General features: G+C 38.4%; 1 protein-coding gene across 2 annotated transcripts in view; it reads right to left on the reverse strand.

The window, feature by feature from the left end:
• The window catches only part of LOC133544378 (protein-tyrosine kinase 2-beta-like), a 67,465-nt gene that overhangs the window by 31,199 nt on the left and 11,483 nt on the right, over window positions 1–24,783 (reverse strand). For both annotated transcript variants that reach the window (XM_061889625.1, XM_061889624.1), the window contains exons 7-17: window positions 23,162–23,216; window positions 22,942–23,079; window positions 18,825–18,896; window positions 18,639–18,740; window positions 14,363–14,480; window positions 14,245–14,275; window positions 8,957–8,982; window positions 8,825–8,872; window positions 8,641–8,735; window positions 8,475–8,556; window positions 2,322–2,422 (exon numbers count right to left, since the gene is read on the reverse strand). In XM_061889625.1, the coding sequence (XP_061745609.1) occupies window positions 2,322–2,422; window positions 8,475–8,556; window positions 8,641–8,735; window positions 8,825–8,872; window positions 8,957–8,982; window positions 14,245–14,275; window positions 14,363–14,480; window positions 18,639–18,740; window positions 18,825–18,896; window positions 22,942–23,079; window positions 23,162–23,216 (868 nt within the window). The remainder of the gene's footprint in view (window positions 1–2,321; window positions 2,423–8,474; window positions 8,557–8,640; window positions 8,736–8,824; window positions 8,873–8,956; window positions 8,983–14,244; window positions 14,276–14,362; window positions 14,481–18,638; window positions 18,741–18,824; window positions 18,897–22,941; window positions 23,080–23,161; window positions 23,217–24,783) is intronic.

The following is a 24,783-nucleotide window of genomic DNA, read 5'->3' on the forward strand; positions in this document are numbered from 1 at the left end:
GCCTGTCAGAGAGATAGCGGTTTCCACAGTATTGTGATGCATTAACAAGCTTTATGGATCATACCAAAGATATAACTAAAGATACAGTATAAGTGAAGTGAATTATATTTATATAGCGCTTTTTCTCTAGTGACACAAAACGCTTTACATAGTGAAACCCAATATGTAATTTTTACATTTAAACCAGTGTGGGTGGCACTGGGAGCAGGTGGGTAAAGTGTCTTGCCCAAGGACACAACGGCAGTGACTAGGATGGCAGGAGCGGGGATCGAACCTGCAACTCTCAAGTTGCTGGCACGGCCGCTCTACCAACCAAGCTATACAGCCCCAGTAGATACGTCACGCTTCATTAAGCTGCATGCCTACGGAAAGCCTAAGATAGTCTAGCAAAATGACATTAGGAATCAAAACCGAAACATTTTGTGCTGCTTTCGGTTGCAAAATACGTTGTATAGTGGAAACAAAAAGACACTAAGAATAATCTTCAATAGGTAAGATTTTTTTTTTTTTACCAAAAAACATTAATTGTGTAGTAATATTATATGTTTTTACAATGACAACAAGGGCAGTTGCATGAACATCTATTGAGAAACAACCAAATCATGATTTATTTATAACATACAACGCATTGTAGTGCATTGCTTGAATGGAATAGTGCTAACATCAGCATGCTGCTCACTATTACTGCAATAATGTGCTACCTAATCATATCTATGGTTTATACAAACTTTGTTTCCATATGAGTTGGGAAATTGTGTTAGATGTAAATATAAACGGAATACAATGATTTGCAAATCATTTTCAACCCATATTCAGTTGAATATGCTACAAAGACAACATATTTGATGTTCAAACTGATAAACATATTTTTTTTGTTGCAAATAATCATTAACTTTAGAATTTGATGCCAGCAACACGTGACGAAGAAGTTGGGAAAGGTGGCAATAAATACTGATAAAGTTGAGGAATGCTCATCAAACACTTATTTGGAACATCCCACTTGTGTGCGGGGTATTTGGGAAGAGGTGGGAGGCATGATTGGGTATAAAAGCAGCTTCCATGAAATGCTAAGTACTTCACAAACAAGGATGGGGCGAGGGTCACCAATTTGTGAGCAAATTGTCGAACAGTTTTAGAACAACATTTCTCAACGATCTATTGCAAGGAATTTAGGGATTTTACCATCTACGGTCTGTAAAATCATCAAAGGTTTAGAGAATCTGGAGAAATCACTGCACGTAAGCGATGATATAACAGACCTTTGATCCCTCAGGCGGTACTGCATCAAAAACCGACATGAGTGTGTAAAGCATATCACCACATGGGCTCAGGAACACTTCATAAAACCACTGTCAGTAACTACAGTTGGTCGCTACATCTGTAAGTGCAAGTTAAAACTCTACTATGCAAAGCGAAAGCCATTTATCACCCAGGAACGCCGCCGGCTTTGCTGGGCCCGAGCTCATCTAAGATGGACTGATGCAAAGTGAAAAAGTGTTCTGTGGTCTGACGAGTCCACATTTCAAATTATATTTGGAAACAGAGGACGTGGTGTCCTCCGGAACAAAGAGGAAAATAACCATCCGGATTGTTATAGGCGCAAAGTTCAAAAGCCAGCATCTGTGATGGTATGGGGGTGCATTAGTGCCCAAAGCATGGGTAACTTACACATCTGTGAAGGTACCATTAATGCTGAAAGGTCCATACAGGTTTTGGAGCAACATATGTTGTCATCCAAGCAATGGTATCATGGACGCCCCTGCTTATTTCAGCAAAACAATGCCAAGCCACGTGTTACAACAGCGTGGCTTTGTAGTAAAAGAGTGCGGGTACTTTCCTGGCCCGCCTGCTGTCCAGACATGTCTCCCATCGAAAATGTGTGGCGCATAATGAAGCGTAAAATACGACAACAAGACCCTGGACATATTGAACTACTTAAAGCTGTACACCAAGCAAAAATGGTAAAGAATTCCACTTTCAAAGCTTCAACATTTAGTTTCCTCAGTTCCCAATCGTTTATTGAGTGTTGTTAAAAGAAAATGTGATGTAACACAATGGTGAACATGCCCTTTCCCAACTACTTTGGCACGTTTTGCAGCCAAGAAATTCTAAGTTAATTATTATTTGCAAAAAAAAAAAAAAAAAAAATGTATGAGTTTGAACATCAAATATCTTGTCTTTATGGTGCATTCAATTGAATATGGGTTGAAAAGGATTTGCAAATCATTGTATTCCGTATTTACATCTAACACAATTTCCCAACTCATATGGAAACGGCGTTTGTACATTTCAACAACAGCTTCGGCAACTTCAGTACAAACCTCTCCATGTTCATAGAGCTCCATGACGATCCATATCGGGTTGTCGTCAATGACTCCAATCAGACGCACGATGTAGGGGTGGTCTAGATTCTTCATTAATTCTGAAATGACATGTCATCCATTTGTTAATTTCAGCCCAACAAACTAATTATGGAAACCCATTCAGCTACTAAGCACATACTGTATTGACAAACAAAAATTCACACTCCTATTCACTTCTATTGACAGAGTTACCTATTACCCCAGGGATGCATGTTTTTGGACACTGGAGTCACCGAAATTATTGTTTTGCAGTGTGGAATGTTAGAAAAGGTTTGATCAAGTAAAATCACTCAAACAGAGAAAAATTGTATGTATAAAAAAACATTAAACTATTTAATAATTAACCGTCTGAAATGATGCGGTCTTTAAAGGCCTACTGAAACCCACTACTACCGACCACGTAGTCTGATAGTTTATATATCGATGATGAAATATTAACATTGCAACACATGCCAATGCGGCCTTTTTAGTTTACTAAATTGCAATTTTAAATTTCCCGCGAAGTGTCGTGTTGAAAACTTCGCGGTATGATGACGCGTACGTTTGACGTCTCGGGTTGTAGCGGACATTATTTTCCAGCCCGATCCAAGCTATAAGTAGTCTGCTTTAATCGCATAATTACACAGTATTCTGGACATCTGTGTTGCTGAATCTTTTGCAATTTGTTAAATTAATAATGGAGAAGTCCAAGCAGAAAGATGGAGGTGGGAAGCTTTTAGCGTTTAGCCACAAAAACACAGCCGGTGTTTCCTTGTTTAAAATTCCCGAAGGTGAAGCTTTACTATGGATCAGAGCGGTCAAGCAAACATGGATCCTGATTACATGTCAACCGGCAGTTTTCGGTGAGAAAATTGTGGTAATAAATCGCCTCTTACCGGAGACATCAGCGGAAACTTGCGCCGTCCATGCAGCTGCTGTGACTTCCCTCAGAGACTCTGGCGTCAACACACCCGTGGCCACACCCGTCCGACCTCAGGTACTATTTAATCTCACTAAAACACTAGCAACACAATAGCAGATACGGGATTTTCCAGAATTATCCTAGAACATGTGTCTTAAAACATCTGAATCGCTCTCACTGCCCTCGCGTTTTATTTTTATTTTTTTCTATTCTTTCACTCTAAAGTTCCTCATCCACGAATCTTTCGTCCTCGCTCAAATTTATGGGGAAATTGTCACCTTCTCGGTCCGAATAGCTCTAGCTGCTGCTGGCTATGATTGTAAACAATGTGAGGATGTAAGGAGCTCTACAACGCGTGACGTCACGCGCACATCGTCTGCTACTTCCGGTAAAGGCAAGGCTTTTTTATTAACGACCAAAAGTTGCGAACTTTATCGTGGATGTTCTCTACTAAATCCTTTCAGCAAAAATATGGCAATATCGCGAAATGATCAAGTATGACACATAGAATGGACCTGCTATCCCCGGTTAAATAAGAAAATCTCCTTTCGGTAGGCCTTTAAGTTGAAGTGGAGTGGTAATTGTTTTGTTTTGGCAACACCTTCAACAATGGCCACAATAATTCATTAGGTTGCGCCCATGACACAGTAAATGTTATGATGAAAACACGTTTGTTACTGGATACTTTATAATATGTTCCTGCCTTGGAGACAGTGAATTTGTGTGTGATTTGCAACTATAATTACTTGATAATTTATATATATATATATATATATATATATATATATATATATATATATATATATGTATATATATATATATATATATATATATATATATATATGTATATTTATCATAAATAAAAGAAATACTTGAATTTCAGTGTTTATTTATTTACACATTTACACACACATAACTCATCTACTCATTGTTGAGTTGAGGGTTGAATATTCCATCCTTGTTTTTCTAACCATATGCATGTAAACTAGATGGCAGTATTGTCCTGTTTAAGAGTGTCCCAACACATTGCTGTTTGGCAGACGAACTGCTTCAGGTAGACAAATTCGGACAGCTGTTGTTGTGTGTTGTTTTACCGCGCTGGGAGGACGATAATGAAACCGCCTAACAATAAACCCACATAAGAAACCAGGAACTCGCCCTCGATCATTCTACAGTTATAACGTCATTGGGCAGACACGCTCTTTGTGCACGTCACTCAGGTCCGCATTGAGCTGGAGGAGGCGTGGCCTCCAGCTTCGCCTGAATTTCGGGAGATTTTTGGGAGAAAAATTTGTCACGGGAGGTTTTCGGGAGGGGCGCTTAATTTGGGAGTCTACTGGAAAATCCAGGAGGGTTGGCAAGTATGGATGTGAATGACTATGAGAAACCTTGGAGAGGACCGCATCTGCTGAGTATTTGCTTTATTTTCGAGTGCGATCAGGCACGTTGTTCTGTCGGCTCGTTTTCTGTTTTTTTGTAATACTTTGATTTGGAGGAATAAATCATGTTTTTACCTGCACGCTTTATCCGAAATAGTCCGTCTGCATTCCTGGGAGAACGACCCCGCAGTAAGCTGCGTAAACCCCATTGTGAACTTAATGAGGATACAATGTATTGCAGAGGTGTACTTATAACAATTCTATAGACAAATTATACTCTTTATAGTCATGGTAAAGTGTGGTGGTCCCAATATTTTTTTTTTCCTAGGGGCGTTACGACAGAAAATAATTGAGAAGCACTGAGTTAAAGGCCTAATGAAACCCACTACTACCGACCACGCAGTCTGATAGTTTATACATCAATGATGAAATATTAACATTGCAACACATGCCAATACGGCCTTTTTAGTTTACTAAATTGCAATTTTAAATTTCCTGCGAGTTTCTTGTTGAAAACGTCGCAGAATGATGACGCGTACGCGTGACGTCACGGACTGCAAGGAAATGTTAGCGCTGCACCAAACATGGCTAAAAGTCGTCTCTGTTCATGGCATAATCACACAGTATTTTGGACATCTGTTTTGCTGAATCTTTTGCAATTTGTTCATTTCCTCCCACCTCCAAAGACATGCACCTGGGGATAGGTTGATTGGCAACACTAAATTGGCCCTAGTGTGTGAATGTGAGTGTGAATGTTGTCTGTCTATCGGTGTTGGCCCTGCGATGAGGTGGCGACTTGTCCAGGGTGTACCCCGCCTTCCGCCCGATTGTAGCTGAGATAGGCGCCAGCGCCCCCCGCGACCCCGAAAGGGAATAAGCGGTAGAAAATGGATGGATGGATGGATAACAATAGAATCGATAAAGAACAATGCTGTTGGTGGAAAGCGGTGGATTGCCGCTGTCTTTAGCACCGAGACAAAGCCGGTGTTTCTTTGTTTGTTGTGAAGCAGAGCGGTCAAGCTAACATGTTTTCTCTACGTCAACCAGCATGTTTTTGGATGGGGAAATTGTGATATATATCTTACCGGAGACATCAATGGATTATTCGTCGTCCTGCAACAGCTGTCATTTCAAAAAAGGCAGCTGTGAGCTTGGCTCCTCGGCTTCTCTCTGAGACACTTCGTGTTCACCGCAGTCATCTGACCTTGAGGTATGTCTTTACAATCTTTAAAATCTCACTAAAACACTATTACAACAATAAGCAGATAAGGGATCTTCCAGAATTATCCTAGTAAATGTTTCTAAAAACATATGAATCGCTCACAATGCAATCGCCTTTTTTTTTTAAACTTTAATTATTATTTTTTTTCTAGTCCTTTGTTATCAATATCCTCAGCCACGAATCTTTCATCCTCGCTCAAATTAATGGGGGAATTGTCGTTTTCTTGGTCCGAATAGCTCTTTTTGTTAGAGGCTCACATTATAAACAATGTGAGAATGTGAGGTTGCCTCACACCGGTGACATTATAGCCTGCGACTTCCGGTAAAGGCAAGGTTTTTTATTAGCGACCAAAAGTTGCGAACTTTATCGTCGATGTTCTCTACTAAATCCTTTCAGCAAAAATATGGCAATATATCGAAATGATCCAGCATGACACACAGAATGGACCTGCTATCCCCGTTTAAATAAGAAAATCTAATTTCAGTAGGCCTTTTAGGACACTTATTACATATCAACATCTTGTGTGCTTAGCTGTTGTGTAGCTACTAGCTGCTAGCTATTAGTACCGCCTTATAAACTACCATGTTTACCTTTTGTAAATAACTTGACTAAAATATACTCTTTATAGGGCCTTCACGGTGGCAGAGGGGTTAGTGCGTCTGCCTCACAATACGAAGGTCCTGCAATCCTGGGTTCAAATCCAGGCTCGGGATCTTTCTGTGTGGAGTTTGCATGTTCTCCCCGTGAATGCGTGGGTTCCCTCCGGGTACTCCGGCTTCCTCCCACTTCCAAAAACATGCACCTGGGGATAGGTTGATTGGCAACACTAAATTGGCCCTAGTGTTTGAATGTGAGTGTGAATGTTGTCTGTCTATCTGTGTTGGCCCTGCGATGAGGTGGCGACTTGTCCAGGGTGTACACTGCCTTCCGCCCGATTGTAGCTGAGATAGGCGCCAGCGCCCCCCGCGACCCCAAAAGGGAATAAGCGGTAGAAAATGGATGGATGGGATGGACGGATTGACTAAAATAATAATAATAATAATAATAATACATTTTATTTATAAGGCGCCTTTCTGGGCACTCAAAGTCACCGTACAAAATCAAAACAATAAAATCATATTGGATAAAAACAACAATAATAACAACAAAGATAAATAAGATAGGATGATTACAAGGAATAAGCAGTTCGGTATAGGTGTGTTTTGAGTCTTGACTTGAAGAGGGATAATGAGTCCAAGTTGCGAAGGTCTGGTGGTAATGAGTTCCAAAGATGTGGGGCAGAGCGGCTGAAAGCTCGGGCACCCATGGTGGACAGTTTAAATAAGGGGACAGTGAGATGGATGGATGAAGAGGATCTTAGGGAACGTGAGGGCGTGGCGACATGGATCAGGTCAGAGAGATATGATGAAGAGAGGTTATGGATGGTTTTGAAAGTGAGGAGAATTATTTTAAAGTGGTGACGGTGTTTGATGGGTAGCCAGTGGAGTTGTTGCAGAACAGGGGTGATGTGCTGGATTGAAGGGGTTCTGGTGATTATCTAGGCTGCAGAGTTCTGGAGAAGCTGAAGTTTGTGAAGTGACTTGTGAGGGAGACCAAACAGGAGAGAGTTGCAATAGTCGAGGCGAGAGGTGACCAGGCTATGGACTAATATGGCAGCAGTATGTGGGGTAAGGGATGGACGAAGACGATTAATGTTCCGTAGGTGAAAGTAAGCAGACCGGGTAATGCTGTTTATGTGGGCTTGGAAGGAAAGTGTGCTGTCGAGGATGACACCCAGACTCTTGACTTGGGAGGAGGGGGAGACAGAGGAATTGCAGAGAGTAATGGACAAGCTGTTGGTTTTGGCGAGTATGGTTTTTGTACCTACAAGTAGGATTTCAGTTGTATTATTATTAAGTTGAAGGAAATTGGATGAGAACCACTGCTTGAGTTCACTGAGGCAGTCTTTAAGGGAGGAAGGAGGAAGAGAGGCAGTTGGTTTGGTTGAGATGTAGAGCTGGGTGTCATCCGCATAACAGTGAAAATGTATTTTAAATTTATGGAAAATATTGCCAAGGGGAAGAATGTAAATGATGAAAAGCAGGGGACCGAAAACAGAGCCCTGGGGGACACCAGAGGAAACGGGAGACGGAGGGGATTTAAATGAACGTAGTTGAACAAACTTAGTGCGGTCGGAGAGATATTAAAATACAAGAAATTATATTTATATATAATCCATCCATCTTTCTACCGCTTATTCCCTTTGGGGGTTGCAGGGGGCACTGGTGCCTATCTCAGCTACAATCGGGCGGTACACCCTGGACAAGTCGCCACCTCATCGCAGGGCCAACACGGATAGACAGAAAACATTCACACTCACATTCATATATTGTGCATTATATTATAAGAAGTCTTAATTTCCCCTCGGGGATTATTCAAGTATTTCTGATTGGGATTCTGTAAAAAAACAACCCTGTGTGCTTATTGTAGCTGTTTAACTGTCCAACTTTTGCTACTTGTATCAAAAACTTTAGATTTCAAGCTTATACAACACGATATTTGGGATATCAATAATAATATCGGATTGGGACACCTCTTAAATTATTACATTCAAACGAAAAGCAACTCACCGGCTTCACTAAGAAACTTCTCCTTCACGCCTGGTGAGCAGTCCTTGCATGTTTTGATGGCCACTTGGATCCTTTCTCCTGTCTGTAAACACAACACAGTCACAATAATGATTATATATAACAGGGCACGTAGTTCTGTACAGTTCTATCATGCTAATTAACTCACCGGGCTTTTATAAACACCTTCATGAACCTCTCCAAAGAAGCCCTCACCAAGGACGCGACCCACGATGACATCAGTTCGGGATATCCTATGTTTCTCTGAGTGGACAGAAAAAAAAAATTTAAAAACATTTGTTTAATAATATTCCAGTTTTCTGATTGTCAAGAATGATTAGGATTTGATTCACCGCACGGCATCAGTCTGTCCTCGGGAATCTCAGCATAAATGTCGGAATCTGATGAGACAAAACATTTTCAAAATGTTCAACGATTCATTTTTGTTTATTAGTCTGCAAGTTGTGTATTCAAGTCAGTCAAACCTCTTTTGTGTGGGGAGGAATCATCGCTGGAAGAGATTAAACAGCATTGCTTAGGTGTCAAAGAAAAACAGGTACAGTACAAATAATACTCACTTTCATGTGGTAACGACACAAAATTAGTACTCATTATTTTGTCTAAAAATTATATCTTTAGTTGGTGGACTTAGACGCAGATTTATATATATATATTTATATATATATATTATTTATATATATATATATATACACATATATAGTGAAGTGTGAAGTGAATTATATTTATATAGTGCCTTTCTCTAGTGACTCAAAGCGCTTTACATAGTGAAACCCAATATCTAAGTTCCATTTAAACCAGTGTGGATGGCACTGGGAACAGGTGGGTAAAGTGTCTTGCCCAAGGACACAACGGCAGTGACTAGGATGGCGAAAGCGGGAATCGAACCTGGAACCCTCAAGTTGCTGGCACAGCCACTCTACCAAATGAGCTATACCGTCTATATAGCAGTGACTCTCAAATTGTGGTACACCAACTCCATCCAGTGGTATGCCAAATAAACACTTAATTACAAATTCAAACACAGTGTTACTGTTCATATGCTATGGTCGGGTTTACGCAGCTTTCTGCGCGGTTCGTTCTCCCGGGATGCAAACGGACGACTCCGGACATGACTTGCAGGTAGGAACCTATTTCAATCTGAGAACAAACGAAGCACCAAAAAACAGAAGAACCAGATGAAGAAAAATAGTGCCGATCACACTGGATTGTAGTTTAGCACGAGCTAGGAGGCAAGCAAACTTTTGTAACAGTAGCGTGAAGCAAACAAAGAAGCCTGGACGAGTGACCGGCAAAGGCAGGCTTAAATAATGTCTCTTGATTAAAGACAGGTGAGCGTCCCGAACAACAGAGGCAGGTGAAAATAATACGTAACCATGGTGACTAAACAAACTCAGGAGGTGCACAAACAGGAACTAAAGGAATCCAAAACAAACAGAAAAGACAAAACATGATCTGGACCATGGATCATGACAAAATATGTGTGTTCAAACTTATAAATAAAACCTCTGCCTTGTTTAATGAATATTTACTGTAGGTTTACTACACTACTGTACTTTAATGTTGGTCATTATGGTGGTTAAAAAAGTTTCAGAACCACTAAGAAGATATATATATAAATATATATGTATATATATATAAATATATATATATATATATATATATACATATACATATATATACATACACACACACACACACACACACACACACACACACACACACACACACACACACACACACACACACACACGCATCTCAATAGATTATGATATATGTGAAAGGCTAATACAAAATTGAAACTTTTGCATGCTATACATTCACTTGAATTTTCACAATAGACATACTGACATTTCTTAATCATTTTGATGATATTTGGCTTATAACTAATAAAAACCCCAAATTCAGTGGTGGAGAACGGGTTTGGTTGTCACACTTTTTACTCTAGTGTGAATTGCTCATTATCCAAATATCATTCAAGATAAATACGGTGTTGTCTTGAAATGTTTGGTTTGGGTTGGTTGTCACAATGTTTTTTTTGATGGGAACATTTTTCTTCTCACAAAAGGCAAGACGGCAGAACTAAATGTGAACGTTGAATTGCATTACGTTGACAAAAACAAAAATCTTATCCACTTTTACAGAAAAAAAAAATTACAAGTTAACTCATTGGATTAATCTCGAAGAATCATCGCATTAATCATCTATATACCCAGCATAATCATGAGATTTATTTTGACTGCACATTCTCCTTTACTTAGACTGTGGCTGGTGACTTGAAATGTGGCGCTGGTTTACGATATGGTCAAAATGTCACTTGAAAAACACCCTGACTGGCCTCTAGATAAAACTGAAAATAAATGTAGTGCATTCAAGTCAATAAATTCTAACAATAAATTTGCAACTGTGTCCAAATATTAGGCTCAATTTTTTAAGTTAATTGAAATTATGTGATTAATCATGATGAATCCGAATTCAAAATGGTTTTATTTAACAATTGTATTCAATACATTGGCCGCTGTAACATTACACACTTTTAAACAATAAAACTGTGTTTGAATATAGAAAAATAAAACACTGTACTTTAAGTCAGTGGTTCTCAACCTTTTTTCAGTGATGTACCCCCTGTGAACATTTGTTTTAATTCAAGTACCCCCTAATCAGAGCAAAGCATTTTTGGTTGAAAAAAATAGATAAAGGAGTAAAATACAGCACTATGTCATCAGTTTCTGATTTATTAAATTGTATAACAGTGCAAAATGTTTCTCATTTTAGTGGTATTTTTGAACTATTTGGAAAAAAAGATATAAAAATAACTAAAAACTTGTGGAAAAATAAACAAGTGATTCAATTATAAATAAAGATTTCTACACATAGAAGTAATCATCAACTTAAAGTGCCCTCTTTGGGGATTGTAATAGAGATCCATCTCGATTCATGAACTTAATTCTAAACATTTCTTCACAAAACAAAGAAATCTTTAACATCAATATTTATGGAACATGTCCACAAAAAATCTAGCTGTCAACACTGAATATTGCATTGTTGCATTTCTTTTCACAGTTTATGAACTTACATTCTATTTTGTTGAAGTATTATTCAATAACTATATTTACAAAGGATTTTTGAATTGTTGCTATTTTTAGAATATTTTTAAAAAATCTTCACAAAAAAATAAATCTTTAACATCAATATTTATGGAACATGTCCACAAAAAATCTAGCTGTCAACACTGAAAAATACATTGTTGCATTTCTTTTCACAGTTTATGAAATTACATTCTATTTTGTTGAAGTATTATTCAATAATTATATTTACAAAGGATTTTTGAATTGTTGCTATTTTTAGAATATTTAAAAAAAATCTTCACAAAAACATAAATCTTTAACATCAATATTTATGGAACATGTCCACAAAAAATCTAGCTGTCAACACTGAAAAATACATTGTTGCATTTCTATTCACAGTTTATGAACTTACATTCATATTTTGTTGAAGTATTATTCAATAACTATATTTTCAAAGGATTTTTGAATTGTTGCTATTTTTAGAATATTTAAAAAAAACTCACGTACCCCTTGTCATACCTTCAAGTACCCCCAGGGGTACGCATACCCCCATTGAGAACCGCTGCTTTAAGTGATTCTTTGGCATACTACTAGATCTCGCCTGCTTATCACTCACTAGTAGTACATGTACCACCGTTTGAGGATCCGTGCTCTTGGTATTTGTGACAACCAACCCCCCAAAAACTGCAATAACCAACCCAAACTGGAATTTTACGCCAGCATCAAGGCTAACAACCGTCTAAAAACTGATTATTTCGCTAAAACCATTTCAAACTATAGATTTCTCTTCCCAAATTTTAAGGATATTAGTTGTTTACCTACAATTTGATATGTAAATTAAAAAAAAAATCTCACTTCAATTTTAGCCATCTTACTCTAGAACAGTGGTTCTCAAATGGGGGTACGCATACCACTGAGGGTACTTGAAGGTATGCCAAGGGGTACGTGGGATTTTTTTTAAATAGCAAAAATCCTTTATAAATATATTTCTTGAATAATCCTTCAACAAAATATGAATGTAAGTTCATAAACTGTGAAAAGAAATGCAACAATGTAATATTCAGTGTTGACAGCTAGATTTTTTTTGGACATGTTCCATAAATATTGATGTTAAAGATTTCTTTTTTTGTGAATAAATGTTTAGAATTAAGTTCATGAATCCAGATGGATCTCTATTACAATCCCCAAAGAGGGCACTTTAAGTTGATGATTACTTCTATGTGTAGAAATCTTTTACTTATAATTGAATCACTTGTTTATTTTTCAACAAGTTTTTAGTTATTTTTATGTCTTTTTCTCCAAATAGTTAAAGAAAGACCACTACAAATGAGCAATATTTTGCACTGTTATACAATTTAATGAATCAGAAACTGATAACATAGTGCTGTATTTGACTTCTTTATCTCGTTTTTTCAACCAAAAATGCTTTGCTCTAATTAGGGGGTGCTTGAATTAAAAAAATGTTCACAGGGGGTACATAGCTGAAAAAAGATTGAGAACCACTGCCCTAGAACAGTGGTTCTCAAATGGGGGTAAGCATACCCCTGGGGGTACTTGAAGGTATGCCAAGGGGTACGTGAGATTTTTTTTAAATATTCTAAAAATAGAAAATATTTAAAAAATCCTTCATATTTGTTGAATAATAATTCAACAAAATATGAATGCAAGTTCTTAAACTTTGAAAAGAAACGCAACAATGCAATATTCAGTGTTGACAGCTAGATTTTTTTGTGGACATGTTGCATAAATATTGATGTTAAAGATTTCTTTTTTTTGTGAATAAATGTTTAGAATGAAGTTCATGAATCCAGATGGATCTCTATCACAATCCCCAAAGAGGGCACTTTAAGTTGATGATTTCTTCTACGTGTAGAAATCTTTTACTTATAATTAAATCACTTGTTTATTTTCAACAAGTTTTTAATTATTTGTATATCTTTTTTTCCAAATTATTTAAGAAAGACCACTACAAATGAGCAATATTTTGCACTGTTATACAATTTAATAAATCAGAAACTGATGACATAGTGCTGTGTTTTACTTCTTTATCTCTTTTTTTCAACCAAAAATGCTTTGCTCCGACAAGGGGGTACTTGAATTAAAAAAATATTTACAGGGGTACACAGCTGAAAAAAGGTTGAGAACCACTGCCCTAGAAGACAATGTCGGTGAGCATTGATCCAACTTCCATTACCGTAATTTCCATCCCATTACAAAGTAGAAATGGATGTGTTGGCCCTGTGATGAGGTGGCGACTCGTCCAGGGTGTACCCCGCCTTCCGCCCGATTGTAGCTGAGATAGGCGCCAGCGCCCCCCGCGACCCCAAAAGGGAATAAGCGGGAGAAAATGGATAGATGGATGGAAGGATTTAAAAGCAATCGCCCTCTGGTGGCGAGTTATAGTTAGTGCGTCATACAACCCGTGTGACAACAACCCCCAACCCCCTTCCCCAAATCTCGTATAATTTGAAAAACGTCCTGAACCTTTGATTGTTCTTTTCTCTGACTTGAACGCCTGAAATCAAATAATTTGGGTTCTGATTCATTAAAATGCGCCTGAATACAAGGCCTCACAGTGATTCTAATAAAGTTATTAAAATTAGTTCAAAAGTAAACAAAGAAAGATCACATTCATTCCAATATTTGTCAAGAGTTAACATTATAAAAGGATTCAAATATAAACTCACAGTTTTGGAATTTGAGGTAGCTCCTTTCTCCCTGTAGGAATAAACGATGAGCGAAATTAGAGTGCATATCTTATATAACAATATCAATTGCCTTTTCCAATTTGGGCGTATACTGTACCTTTGCCAGGTCTGCTAATGAGTGAAACCTCAGAGACCCCCTCCAGCCGGCAGTATCCATCAATCAGGTCAGCCATGTTTCCTGCGACAGCCAAAGATGCCGTGCTCACCGAGAGAGGCTGCAGGAATAAATCCGGTATACAGTGTTGAATTGAATGGTGCTTCTGAAAATTGTTATTTAAAATTGCACTTGTACATAACCCCGTTTCCATATGAGTTGGGAAATTGTGTTAGATGTAAATACAAACGGAATACAATGATTTGCAAATCACTTTCAACCCATATTCAGTTGAATATGCTACAAAGACAACATATTTGTTTAAACTGGTAACATTTTTTTTTTTTTTTGCAAATAATCATTAACTTGAGAATTTGATGCCAGCAACACGTGACAAAGAAGTTGGGAAAGGTGGCAATAAATACTAATAAAGTTGAGGAATGCTCATCAAACACTTATTTGGAACATCCCACAGGTTTGCAGCTAATTGGGAACAGGTGGGTGCCATGATTGGGTATAAAAACAGCTTCCGAAAAAATGCTCAGTCTTTCACAAGAAAGGATGGGGCGAGGTACACCCCTTTGTCCACAACTTCGTGAGCAAATAGTCAAACAGTTTAAGAACAACGTTTCTCAAAGTTCAATTGCAAGAAATTTAGGGATTTCAACATCTACGGTCCATAATATCATCAAAATATTCAGAGAATCTGGAGAAATCACTCCACTTAAGCGGCATGGCCGGAAACCAACATTGAATGACCGTTACCTTCAATCCCTCAGACGGCACTGTATCAAAAACCGACATCAATCTCTAAAGGATATCACCACATGGGCTCAGGAACACTTGAGAAAACCACTGTCACTGAATACAGTTTGTCGCTACATCTGTAAGTACAAGTTAAAGTTTTACTATGCAAAGCGAAAGCCATTTATCAACAACATCCAGAAATGCTCCCGGCTTCTCTGGGCCCGAGATCATCTCAGATGGACTGATACAAAGTGGAAAAGTGTTCTGTGGTCTGACGAGTCCACATTTTAAATTGTTTTTGGAAATATTCGTTATCATGTCATCCGGACCAAAGGGGAAGCAAACCATCCAGACGGTTATCGATTTCAACATCTACGGTCCATAATATCATCAAAAGGTTCAGAGAATTTGGAGAAATCACTCCACCTACCATCCAGACTGTCATCGATGCAAAGTTCAAAAGCAAGCATCTGTGATGGTATGGGTGTTGCGATCCGCTACTAGGATCTTTACATCTTCTTGTTTATTGTTCCTTTTCTGTATCACATTTTGTAGTTCGACATCCTTAGTTCGGCTTCACGGTGGCAGAGGGGTTAGTGCGTCTGCCTCACAATACGAAGTTCCTGCAGTCCTGGGTTCAAATCCAGGCTCGGGATCTTCCTGTGTGGAGTTTGCATGTTCTCCCCGTGAATGCGTGGGTTCCCTCCGGGTACTCCGGCTTCCTCCCACTTCCAAAGACATGCACCTGGGGATTGGTTGATTGGCAACACTAAATTGGCCCTAGTGTGTGAATGTGAGTGTGAATGTTGTCTATCTGTGTTGGCCCTGCGATGAGGTGGCGACTTGTCCAGGGTGTACCCCGCCTTCCGCCCGATTGTAGCTGAGATAGGCGCCAGCGCCCCCCGCGACCCCGAAAGGGAATAAGCGGTAGAAAATGGATGGATGGATGGACATCCTTAGTTCCTGTTTAGTCTGTCACCATGGTTTCATATTATTTTCACTTGCTACTCACGGTCCCTGCACACCAGTTTTTCTAATCACCTCCCTTATTTAAGCTCGCCCCTTTCTGTTGTTCATTCTGGGATTCTAATTTGCCTTCGAGCAACAGTGACTGACTTTTACTTGAATGTATATTCTCGCTAGCTTTTCACGCTACGTCTTTGTTCTTTTATTCTAGCTCTAAAGCTAATGATTTGTTTTCCCTTTTGTGTGCCTTCGTGCCAAGTCTAGTTTGTCTGTTTGTTAATCCTAGCTTCTATGCTAGCGCCCTTGGTTTGTTTTTCTGCTTAGCTCCAGTGTTGTTGTTCCTTAGCTCCTTTTGTTAGTTAAATAAATTTCATTATATCTTACCTTTGCTGTGTTCATGCCTACCCATCCTCGGGGGAACAAACACGGCATCGCTATGCCGCCCGGTCGTTACAATGGGGGTGCATTAGTGCCCAAGGCATGGGTAACTTACACATCTGTGAAGGCACCATTAATGCTGAAAGGTACATACAGGTTTTGGAACAACATATGCTGCCATCTAAGCACCATCTTTTTCATGGACGCCCCTGCTTATTTCAGCAATACAATGCCAAGTCACATTCAGCACGTGTTACAACAGCGTGGCTTTGTAAAAAAAAGAGTGCAGGTACTTCCCTGGCTAGCCTGCAGTCAAGACCTGTCTCCCATCGAAAATGTGTGGCTAATTATGAAGCGTAAAATACGACAGCGGAGACCCCGGACTGTTGAACGACTGAAGCTCTACATAAAACAAGAATGGGAAATAATTCCACTTTCAAAGCTTCAACAATTAGTTTCCTCAGTTCCCAAATGTTTATTGAGTGTTAAAAAAAAAGGTGATGAAACGCAGTGGTGAACATGCCCTTTCCCAACTACTTTGGCACGTGTTGCAACCATGAAATTCAAAATTAATTATTATTTGCAAAAAAAAAAATGAGTTTGAAAATCAAATATCTTGTCTTTGTAGTGCATTCAACTGAATATGGGTTGAAAAGGATTTGCAAATCATTGTATTCCGTTTTTATTTACCTCTAACACAATTTCCCAACTCAAGTGGAAACGGGTTTTGTACAAGGATCGCATAAAAGGGCTATTTGCAGTGGTAAGGCTGCTCCCTAGATCAGGTGTCACCAACCTTTTTGAAACCAAGAGCTACTTCTTGGGTACTGATTAATGCCAAGGGCTACCAGTTTGATACACACTTAAATAAATTGCCAGAAATAGCCAATTTAGTCAATTTAGCTTTAATAAATAAATCTATATATATATAAAAAAATGGGTATTTCTGTCTGTCATTCCGTCGTACATTTTTTTTCCTTTTACGGAAGGTTTTTTGTAGAGAATAAATTATGAAAAAAACACTAAATTGAACGGTTTAAAAGAGGAGAAAACACGAAAAAAACGGAAATGAAATTTTGAAACATAGTTTATCATCAATTTCAACTCTTTAAAATTCTAAATTCAACCGAAAAAAATGAAGAGAAAAACTAGCTAATTCGAATCTTTTTGAAAAAATTTTAAAAAATAATTTATGGAACATCATTGGTAATTTTTCCTGTTTGAGATTAATTTAAACATTTGATGACATGTTTTAAATAGGTTAAAATCCAATCTGCACTTTGTTAGAATATATAACAAATTGGACCAAGCTATATTTCTAACAAAGACAAATCATTATTTCTTCTAGATTTTCAGGAACAAAATTTTAAAAGAAATTCAAAAGACTTTGAAATAAGATTTAAATTTGATTCTACAGATTTTCTAGATTTGCCAGAATAATTTTTTTGAATTTTAATCATAATAAATTTGAAGAAATGTTTCACAAATATTCATTGTCGAAAAAACAAAAGCTAAAATGAAGAATTAAATAAAAAAGTATTTATTATTCTTTACAATAAACAAAAAATGTTTTACTTGAACAGTGATTTAAATTGTCAGGAAAGAAGAGGAAGGAATTTAAAAGGTAAAAAGGTATACGTGTTTAAAAATCCTAAAAAAAATTTTAAGGTTGTATAATTTCTCCAAAATCGTCTTTCTGAAAGTTATAAGAAGCAAAGTAAAAAAATAAATGAATTTATTTAAACAAGTGAAGACCAAGTCTTTTAAATATTTTTTTGGATTTTCAAATTTTATTTGAGTTTTGTCTCTCTTGGAATTAAAAATGTTTAGCAAAGCGAGACCAGCTTGCAAGTAAATAAATAAAATAAAAAAATTATAGGCAGCTCACTGCTAAGTGCTGCTATTTGAGCTATTTTTAGAACAGGCCAGCGGGCTACTCATCTGGTCCTTACGGGCGATCTGGTGCCCGCGGGCACCGCGTTGGTGACCCCTGCCCTAGAGGGTGTTTGCACAAGCTGCAAACAGAGTAACCTATACCCTCCTCCTGGTTCTACCATTAACGCCAATGTTAAGTTACAATGCAGTATTTAGAAAGGATTTATGTTGATATTTTTATGATATTTTAAAAAATTTCTTAAAAGAGAAAGATTAAAATAAAATAAATAGAGTGTTAAGTCTGTTTAGTTACCTGCTTGGTTCCCTTTATGTGAACGTTGAGCATAGCTCGGCCGTTGCTCTCAGTAGAGCAGGAGATGCTGCTCACCTGAGAGTACTTGGCCAGACACACGGGCTGGGGAATAATAATACATTGTCTTTATTTCACCGAAAAGCCATTTCCAAGCTGGAATGTGCTTTTAAAAGTGAGTGACCTTACTGTGGAGTTGTCGGTTTGCTGACTGATACCCTCAGGGCCGATGACGAGCTCTATTGTGACACTCCAACCGTGCTTGAGGGAAACAGAGGCAAACAGGCTTAAACAAACACACACCCACACTCGAAGAAAAAAAGCACTTCACGTGTGTGAGAATGTGGCAGAGGGCGCCCACAAACTTTCGCAAGTAGAACATTGTGGTGGGAGATGTTTTTTCCTACCATGAGTTGGGTTAAAAGTTTGACACGACATGAAGTACAATTACAGCGTCTAATAGTTATAACTGCAGGCTAAATTCAAACATAATAATAATAATAATAAACAGGATGAAGTGGCACTTCATTTAATCATGCATCTATTTGCCTGCCATCCTTTAACTCAGGTGGTGTCCAAAGTGAGGCCTTTTGCTGCCCTCGGCTTGTTCTTTATTGGCCCATGGCACAAAATATGTATTGGCCCGTCATTGTAAACGGTACCTAAGATCACACCTCACTCCTACCCACTTCTCCAAAGTGGGCTGGCTCAGGGTGGAGGACAGAGTCAAACAACTTGCACTGAGCCTAGTCTATAAAACCGCTACACCTCCCTGATACCGAAGTACATGTCAAACTACTAAATGACCGCCATAACCACAACACCAGGGGAAGCTCCACAAACCACGTTAAACCCAGATTCCGATCTAACAAAGGTCTTAACTCATTCTCTTTCTATGCCACATCAATGTGGAATGCACTCCCAACAGGTGTAAAAGTAAGTGGATCCCTATCCTCCTTCAAAACCGCTCTAAAACAACACCTCCAGGCAACTTCAACCCTTTACTAACACCCTCCTCCATTCACATCCCATCTCCCCGGATTGTAAAGAACCTAATATAAACAATCAAATGTATTTCTGATGTATATACTTGTTCTTATGCTATCTGAACTCACTATGTTCTCTGCTGGCTGTACATATCCTACTAAGTAAGACCAACACTGTTTCAATGTCCATTTCTCTGTTGATGCAATTGTTGACCGAAGTACTGATATCAACCAAAGCTCCTCATCCCACCCCCCGGATTTTAAATAATGTAAATAATTCAATGTATATACTATAATGATTAACTTGTGTGATGACTGTATTATGCTGATAGTATATATTTGTACCATGAATTGATTAACATGGACCCCGACCTTAAGAAGTTGAAAAACTTATTCGGGTGTTACCATTTACTGGTCAATTGTACGGAATATGTACTGTACTGTGCAATCTACTAATAAAAGTATCATTCAATCAATCAAATCAGAGGTGAGTCATTTGAGTAACAGGACTGACTCTAACAGGAGTTATTTTTGTGTGTAGAATTAGCGAACAAGCAGAATGAATAAATCAACAAAAAATTAAATAAAGTAAAAAGGAACAAATAACATCACAACAAGAATTTAAGCACTCGCTGAAATCTCACCCAACATACAGAAAATAAATAGGTGAACTTCCTTTGGCCTTTTTTTTTTTTTTTTTTAAATTAAAGTTAAAAGTTAAAGTACCAATGATTGTCACACACACACCGGTGTGGCGTAATTATTCTCTGCATTTCACCCATCACCCTTGATCACCCCCTGGGAGGTGAGGGGAGCAGTGGGCAGCAGCGGTGCCGCGCCCGGGAATCATTTTTGGTGATTTAACCCCCAATTCAAACCCTTAATGCTGTGTGCCAAGCAGGGAGGTAATGGGTCCCATTTTTATTTTAATGTACTGAAACGGATAAGAAGACAAATATGTTAAAAATATAGAATTTCTGATGGATTTGAATGATCATATTTCACTGGTCCAGTGATGAAAATTAAATTGTTTTAATTCATCTTTTAAATTGTACTTATTAAATATGCTATCAGCACCATGTGCAGGACACTTTGCTTAATAAAGTGATTTTTTAATATTTAAGTACACCTCTGCATAACATTGTATCCTCAAAAGCATTAAAGAAAATAACAAAATATACCGTATGTTGCGATCCATGACTCGGATCTTCACATATTATTGTTTATTTTTCCATCTTTGTTCTCATTCTCCGTTTGATCCGTTTATTTCCCGTTTAGTCCATCACCATGGTTACTTATTAGTTTCAGCTGTTACTCCCGGTTCCTGCACACCTGTTCTCTGTTAATCACCTTCCCTTTATAAGCCTTTGTCTTTTCATTCTTCGGCCTGGGACTCTAATTTGTTTACACACAACGGTACGTCTGCTTTGCGCTTTTGCTTAAATGCAAATTTCTGTATTATTCTCGCGAGCTCTCACGCTGCGCAATTTTATTCAATCTTAGCTCTCATGCTAAATGTTTAGTTTTCCCCTTTGTGTGCCTATGTGCCAGTTTAGTTTACTATTTGTTTATCCTAGCTTTCATGCTAGCGTCTTTTGTGTGCCTTTTCTTAGCTCCAGTATTTTTGTTGTCTAGCACCTTTTGTTAAATAAATCATTAGTTCATACCTTAGTTAGTTCAATTTTCGACGCATCCTCGAGGGAATCGAACCCGGCACCACAATGCCGAACAGACGTTACACCGTATTTCCTTGAATAGCTGCCGGGCATGTAATATACGCCCGCCTTGAATTACTGCCTGGTCAAACTCGCTTCCCAAAATAATTAGCGCATCCTTAGTATTACCGCCCGGTCAAACTCGTGACGTCACGAGTGACACTTCCCCTGTCATCATTTTCAAAATGGATGAGGCTGATTTCAATACCGGTCATTTTAAATTGCATAAAGGGAAGAAGATTAAGAGCTATTCAGTAGGATTTAAGGTCCAAGCTTACATCACACTCAAATTTTTATTGCATATTGGTAAGTGCCGGAGTGAATTGAATTGAAATATGTATTTCAAACCTGCACAGTACAACTAAACACATTTTTTTTTTTTTTTTTACATGTTGGCAAAGATATTTATGCAAGGCTTGAAAAGGGGTTGGATGAAGCAAATGCTTATAATAGCCCAACCCCTCTCACTCATTCCACATTTAACGAAAACTATATAATACAAGAACAAAACACTATAAACAAAAACAAGAAAAACTCCTGTACACTAACAATACTATGAGACAAGACAAGACAAAACACACACACACAACTCTATTCTCTGACCATACACCTCTCTCCCATCGCTCTGTGCTGCGGGCATCACTCTCTTTCCTCCTCTTACTCCTTCAGTACTTCTTTTTTAAACAGTCTTTTAAATTGAATCATGCTAAAACACGTTTTTAAGTTGTCCCCTAAGTTGTTCCACAGAGTGACTCCACGCACTGAAATGCACATTGATTTTAAAGTTGTTCTAAATTTAGGCACATAAAATTTGTTGTTTCCTCTTAAACTGTAACTATGGTGATCATCTCTATCATGGAATAAGTTCTGTATATTGCAGGGGTGTCAAACTCAAATACAGAGTGGGCCAAAATTTAAAACTGAACGAAGCCGCGGGCCGAGGTTGAACAAATTAATCCTTTAATAGGGACCCAAACAAGTTTTGCTTTGAATATTGACCAAGCAAGGCTTATATAACTTTATAGTGACATGCAAAATCGAGTTTTAAATAATAATAATTAAAAAATATCAATGGCATATCAAATAAAATAAAAATACAAATTGAATACTTCTTTTCGGCGGCGGGTTTGAGTAGGGGCGGGGTTTGGTGGTAGCGGGGGTGTATATTGTAGCGTCCCTGAAGAGTTAGTGATGCAAGGGGTTCTGGGTATTTGTTCGGTTGTGTTTATGTTGTGTTACAGTGCGGATGTTCTCCCGAAATCTGACTTTAAAGCTTTTTTTAGGGATATTCCGGGACGGGTAAAATTTTGAAAAAAACTTCAAAAAATAAAATAAGCCACTGGGAACTGATTTATATTGGTTTTAACCCTTTTGAAATTGTGATAATGTTCCCCTTTAACTAAAAACACCAGCTTCTGGTTTAGGTAAACAAACAAAGCAACATTTCAAAGAAGACGAGCTACCAATATCCAATATTTACATTCAGCCATCTTTGGAGAAAGTCTCTGTTCTACTGAAGGATCGAGCCATCTTTGAAAAGTAAGGATTTTTGATTGTATAGATGCACTGAATGCTGATGCATGTCACATGTGTGGTACTTATCACCAGCATGCAGGCAAAGCTCTCCTGTGCGTAGCTGTAACACTGAGCCAGAGTGCTGAAGAACTTGGCCATGCACTGCTCCTGGTTCAGGGTGCCGTAGCCCTGAAACGTCTGGCGGATCAGCCGACGCAGCTGCTTCGGCTGAGGTGTGGGAAGTCAGGAATCAGGAATGACGAATAGGCGGCACAGAACATATGACGGTACTCGAGTGTCCACTGTATACCTTCATGCTGCTCATCAGCTCCGTTGGAAAGAACAGGTCCAGTCCCACATCCTTCCTAATGGAGAAAAAAGGCAGACCATTATGAACCTTCCAGGCACCTCATAGACGCACTTAACGATGTCAGGGCCGTAACTAGGGTTTGACAAAACCTGGTGGTCCGAGAGAAGCTTTGAAAGGCTGAAATCATGTGTCTCCCAGCAACGTGTAAATACTATCACTTAGAGCAGGGGTCGGGAACCTTTTTGGCTGAGAGAGCCATGAAAGCCAAATATTTTAAAATGTATTTTCTTGAGAGCCATATGATTTTTTTTTTAACACCGTATACAAATAAATACAAGTAAGACCAACTTTTTTAGAGTATAATAAGTCTCTGATTCGTTTGAATAACATTGTTATTCTGAAGCTAACCAATAATAAATAAAATACTTCTTCTATTAATGCGACGTTTTGAACAGGTGCGGTAAAATAAACTGGTGGATAGGTTAAATGCATGAGAATGTTTTATATTTTGAATGTAATTTTTTAAAACTGTGATTACTAACGGAATAATTCATTACTTATCGTGTTAAGTAATGTCAGCTAAGATTTATCTAAGAGCCAGATGCAGTCATCAAAAGAGCCACAGCTGGCTCTAGAGCCATAGGTTCCCCACCCCTGACTTAGAGCAACGCAATGAATTTCCAGAATAACAAAAGCTTTCATTGAGGTAGAACTATGTTTCCATATGAGTTGGGAAATTGTGTTAGATGTAAATATAAACGGAATACAATGATTTGCAAATCATTTTCAACCCATATTCAGTTGAATGCACTACAAAGACAACATATTTGATGTTCAAACTCATAAACTTTTTTTTTTTTTTTGCAAATAATTAACTTAGAATTTAATGACTGCAACATGTGCCAAAGTAGTTGGGAAAGGGCATGTTCACCACTGTGTTACATCACCTTTTCTTTTAACAACACTCAATAAACATTTGGGAACTGAGGAAACTAATTGTTGAAGCTTTGAAAGTGGAATTCTTTCTCACACATTTTCGCCACACATTTTCAATGGGAGACAGGTCTGGACTGCAGGTGGGCCAGGAAAGTACCCGCACTCTTTTACTACGAAACCACGCTGTTGTAACACGTGGCTTGGCAATGTCCTGCTGTAATAAGCAGGGGCGTCCATGATAACGTTGCTTGGATGACAACATATGCCTTCACAGATGTGTAAGTTACCCATGCCTTGGGCACTAATACACCCCCATACCATCACAGATGCTGGCTTTTGAACTTTGCCCTATAACAATCCGGATGGTTATTTTCTTCTTTGTTCTGGAGGACACCCCGTCCACAGTTTTCAAATATAATTCGAAATGTGGACTCGTCAGACCACAGAACACTTTTCCACTTTGCATCAGTCCATCTTAAATGAGCTCGGGCCCAGCAAAGCGAGCGGCGTTCCTTGGTTTTGTTGATGAATGGGTTTTGATTTGCATAGCAGAGTTTTGACTTGCACTTAAAGTAGCAAACAACTGTAGTTACTGACAGTGGTTTTATGAAGTGTTCCTGAGCCCATGTGGTGATATCCTTTACACACTGATGTCGGTTTTTGATGTAGTACTGCTTGAGGGATCA

This window comes from Nerophis ophidion, linkage group LG27 (genome assembly GCF_033978795.1).
Source record: "Nerophis ophidion isolate RoL-2023_Sa linkage group LG27, RoL_Noph_v1.0, whole genome shotgun sequence".
Classification (NCBI taxonomy): domain Eukaryota; kingdom Metazoa; phylum Chordata; class Actinopteri; order Syngnathiformes; family Syngnathidae; genus Nerophis; species Nerophis ophidion.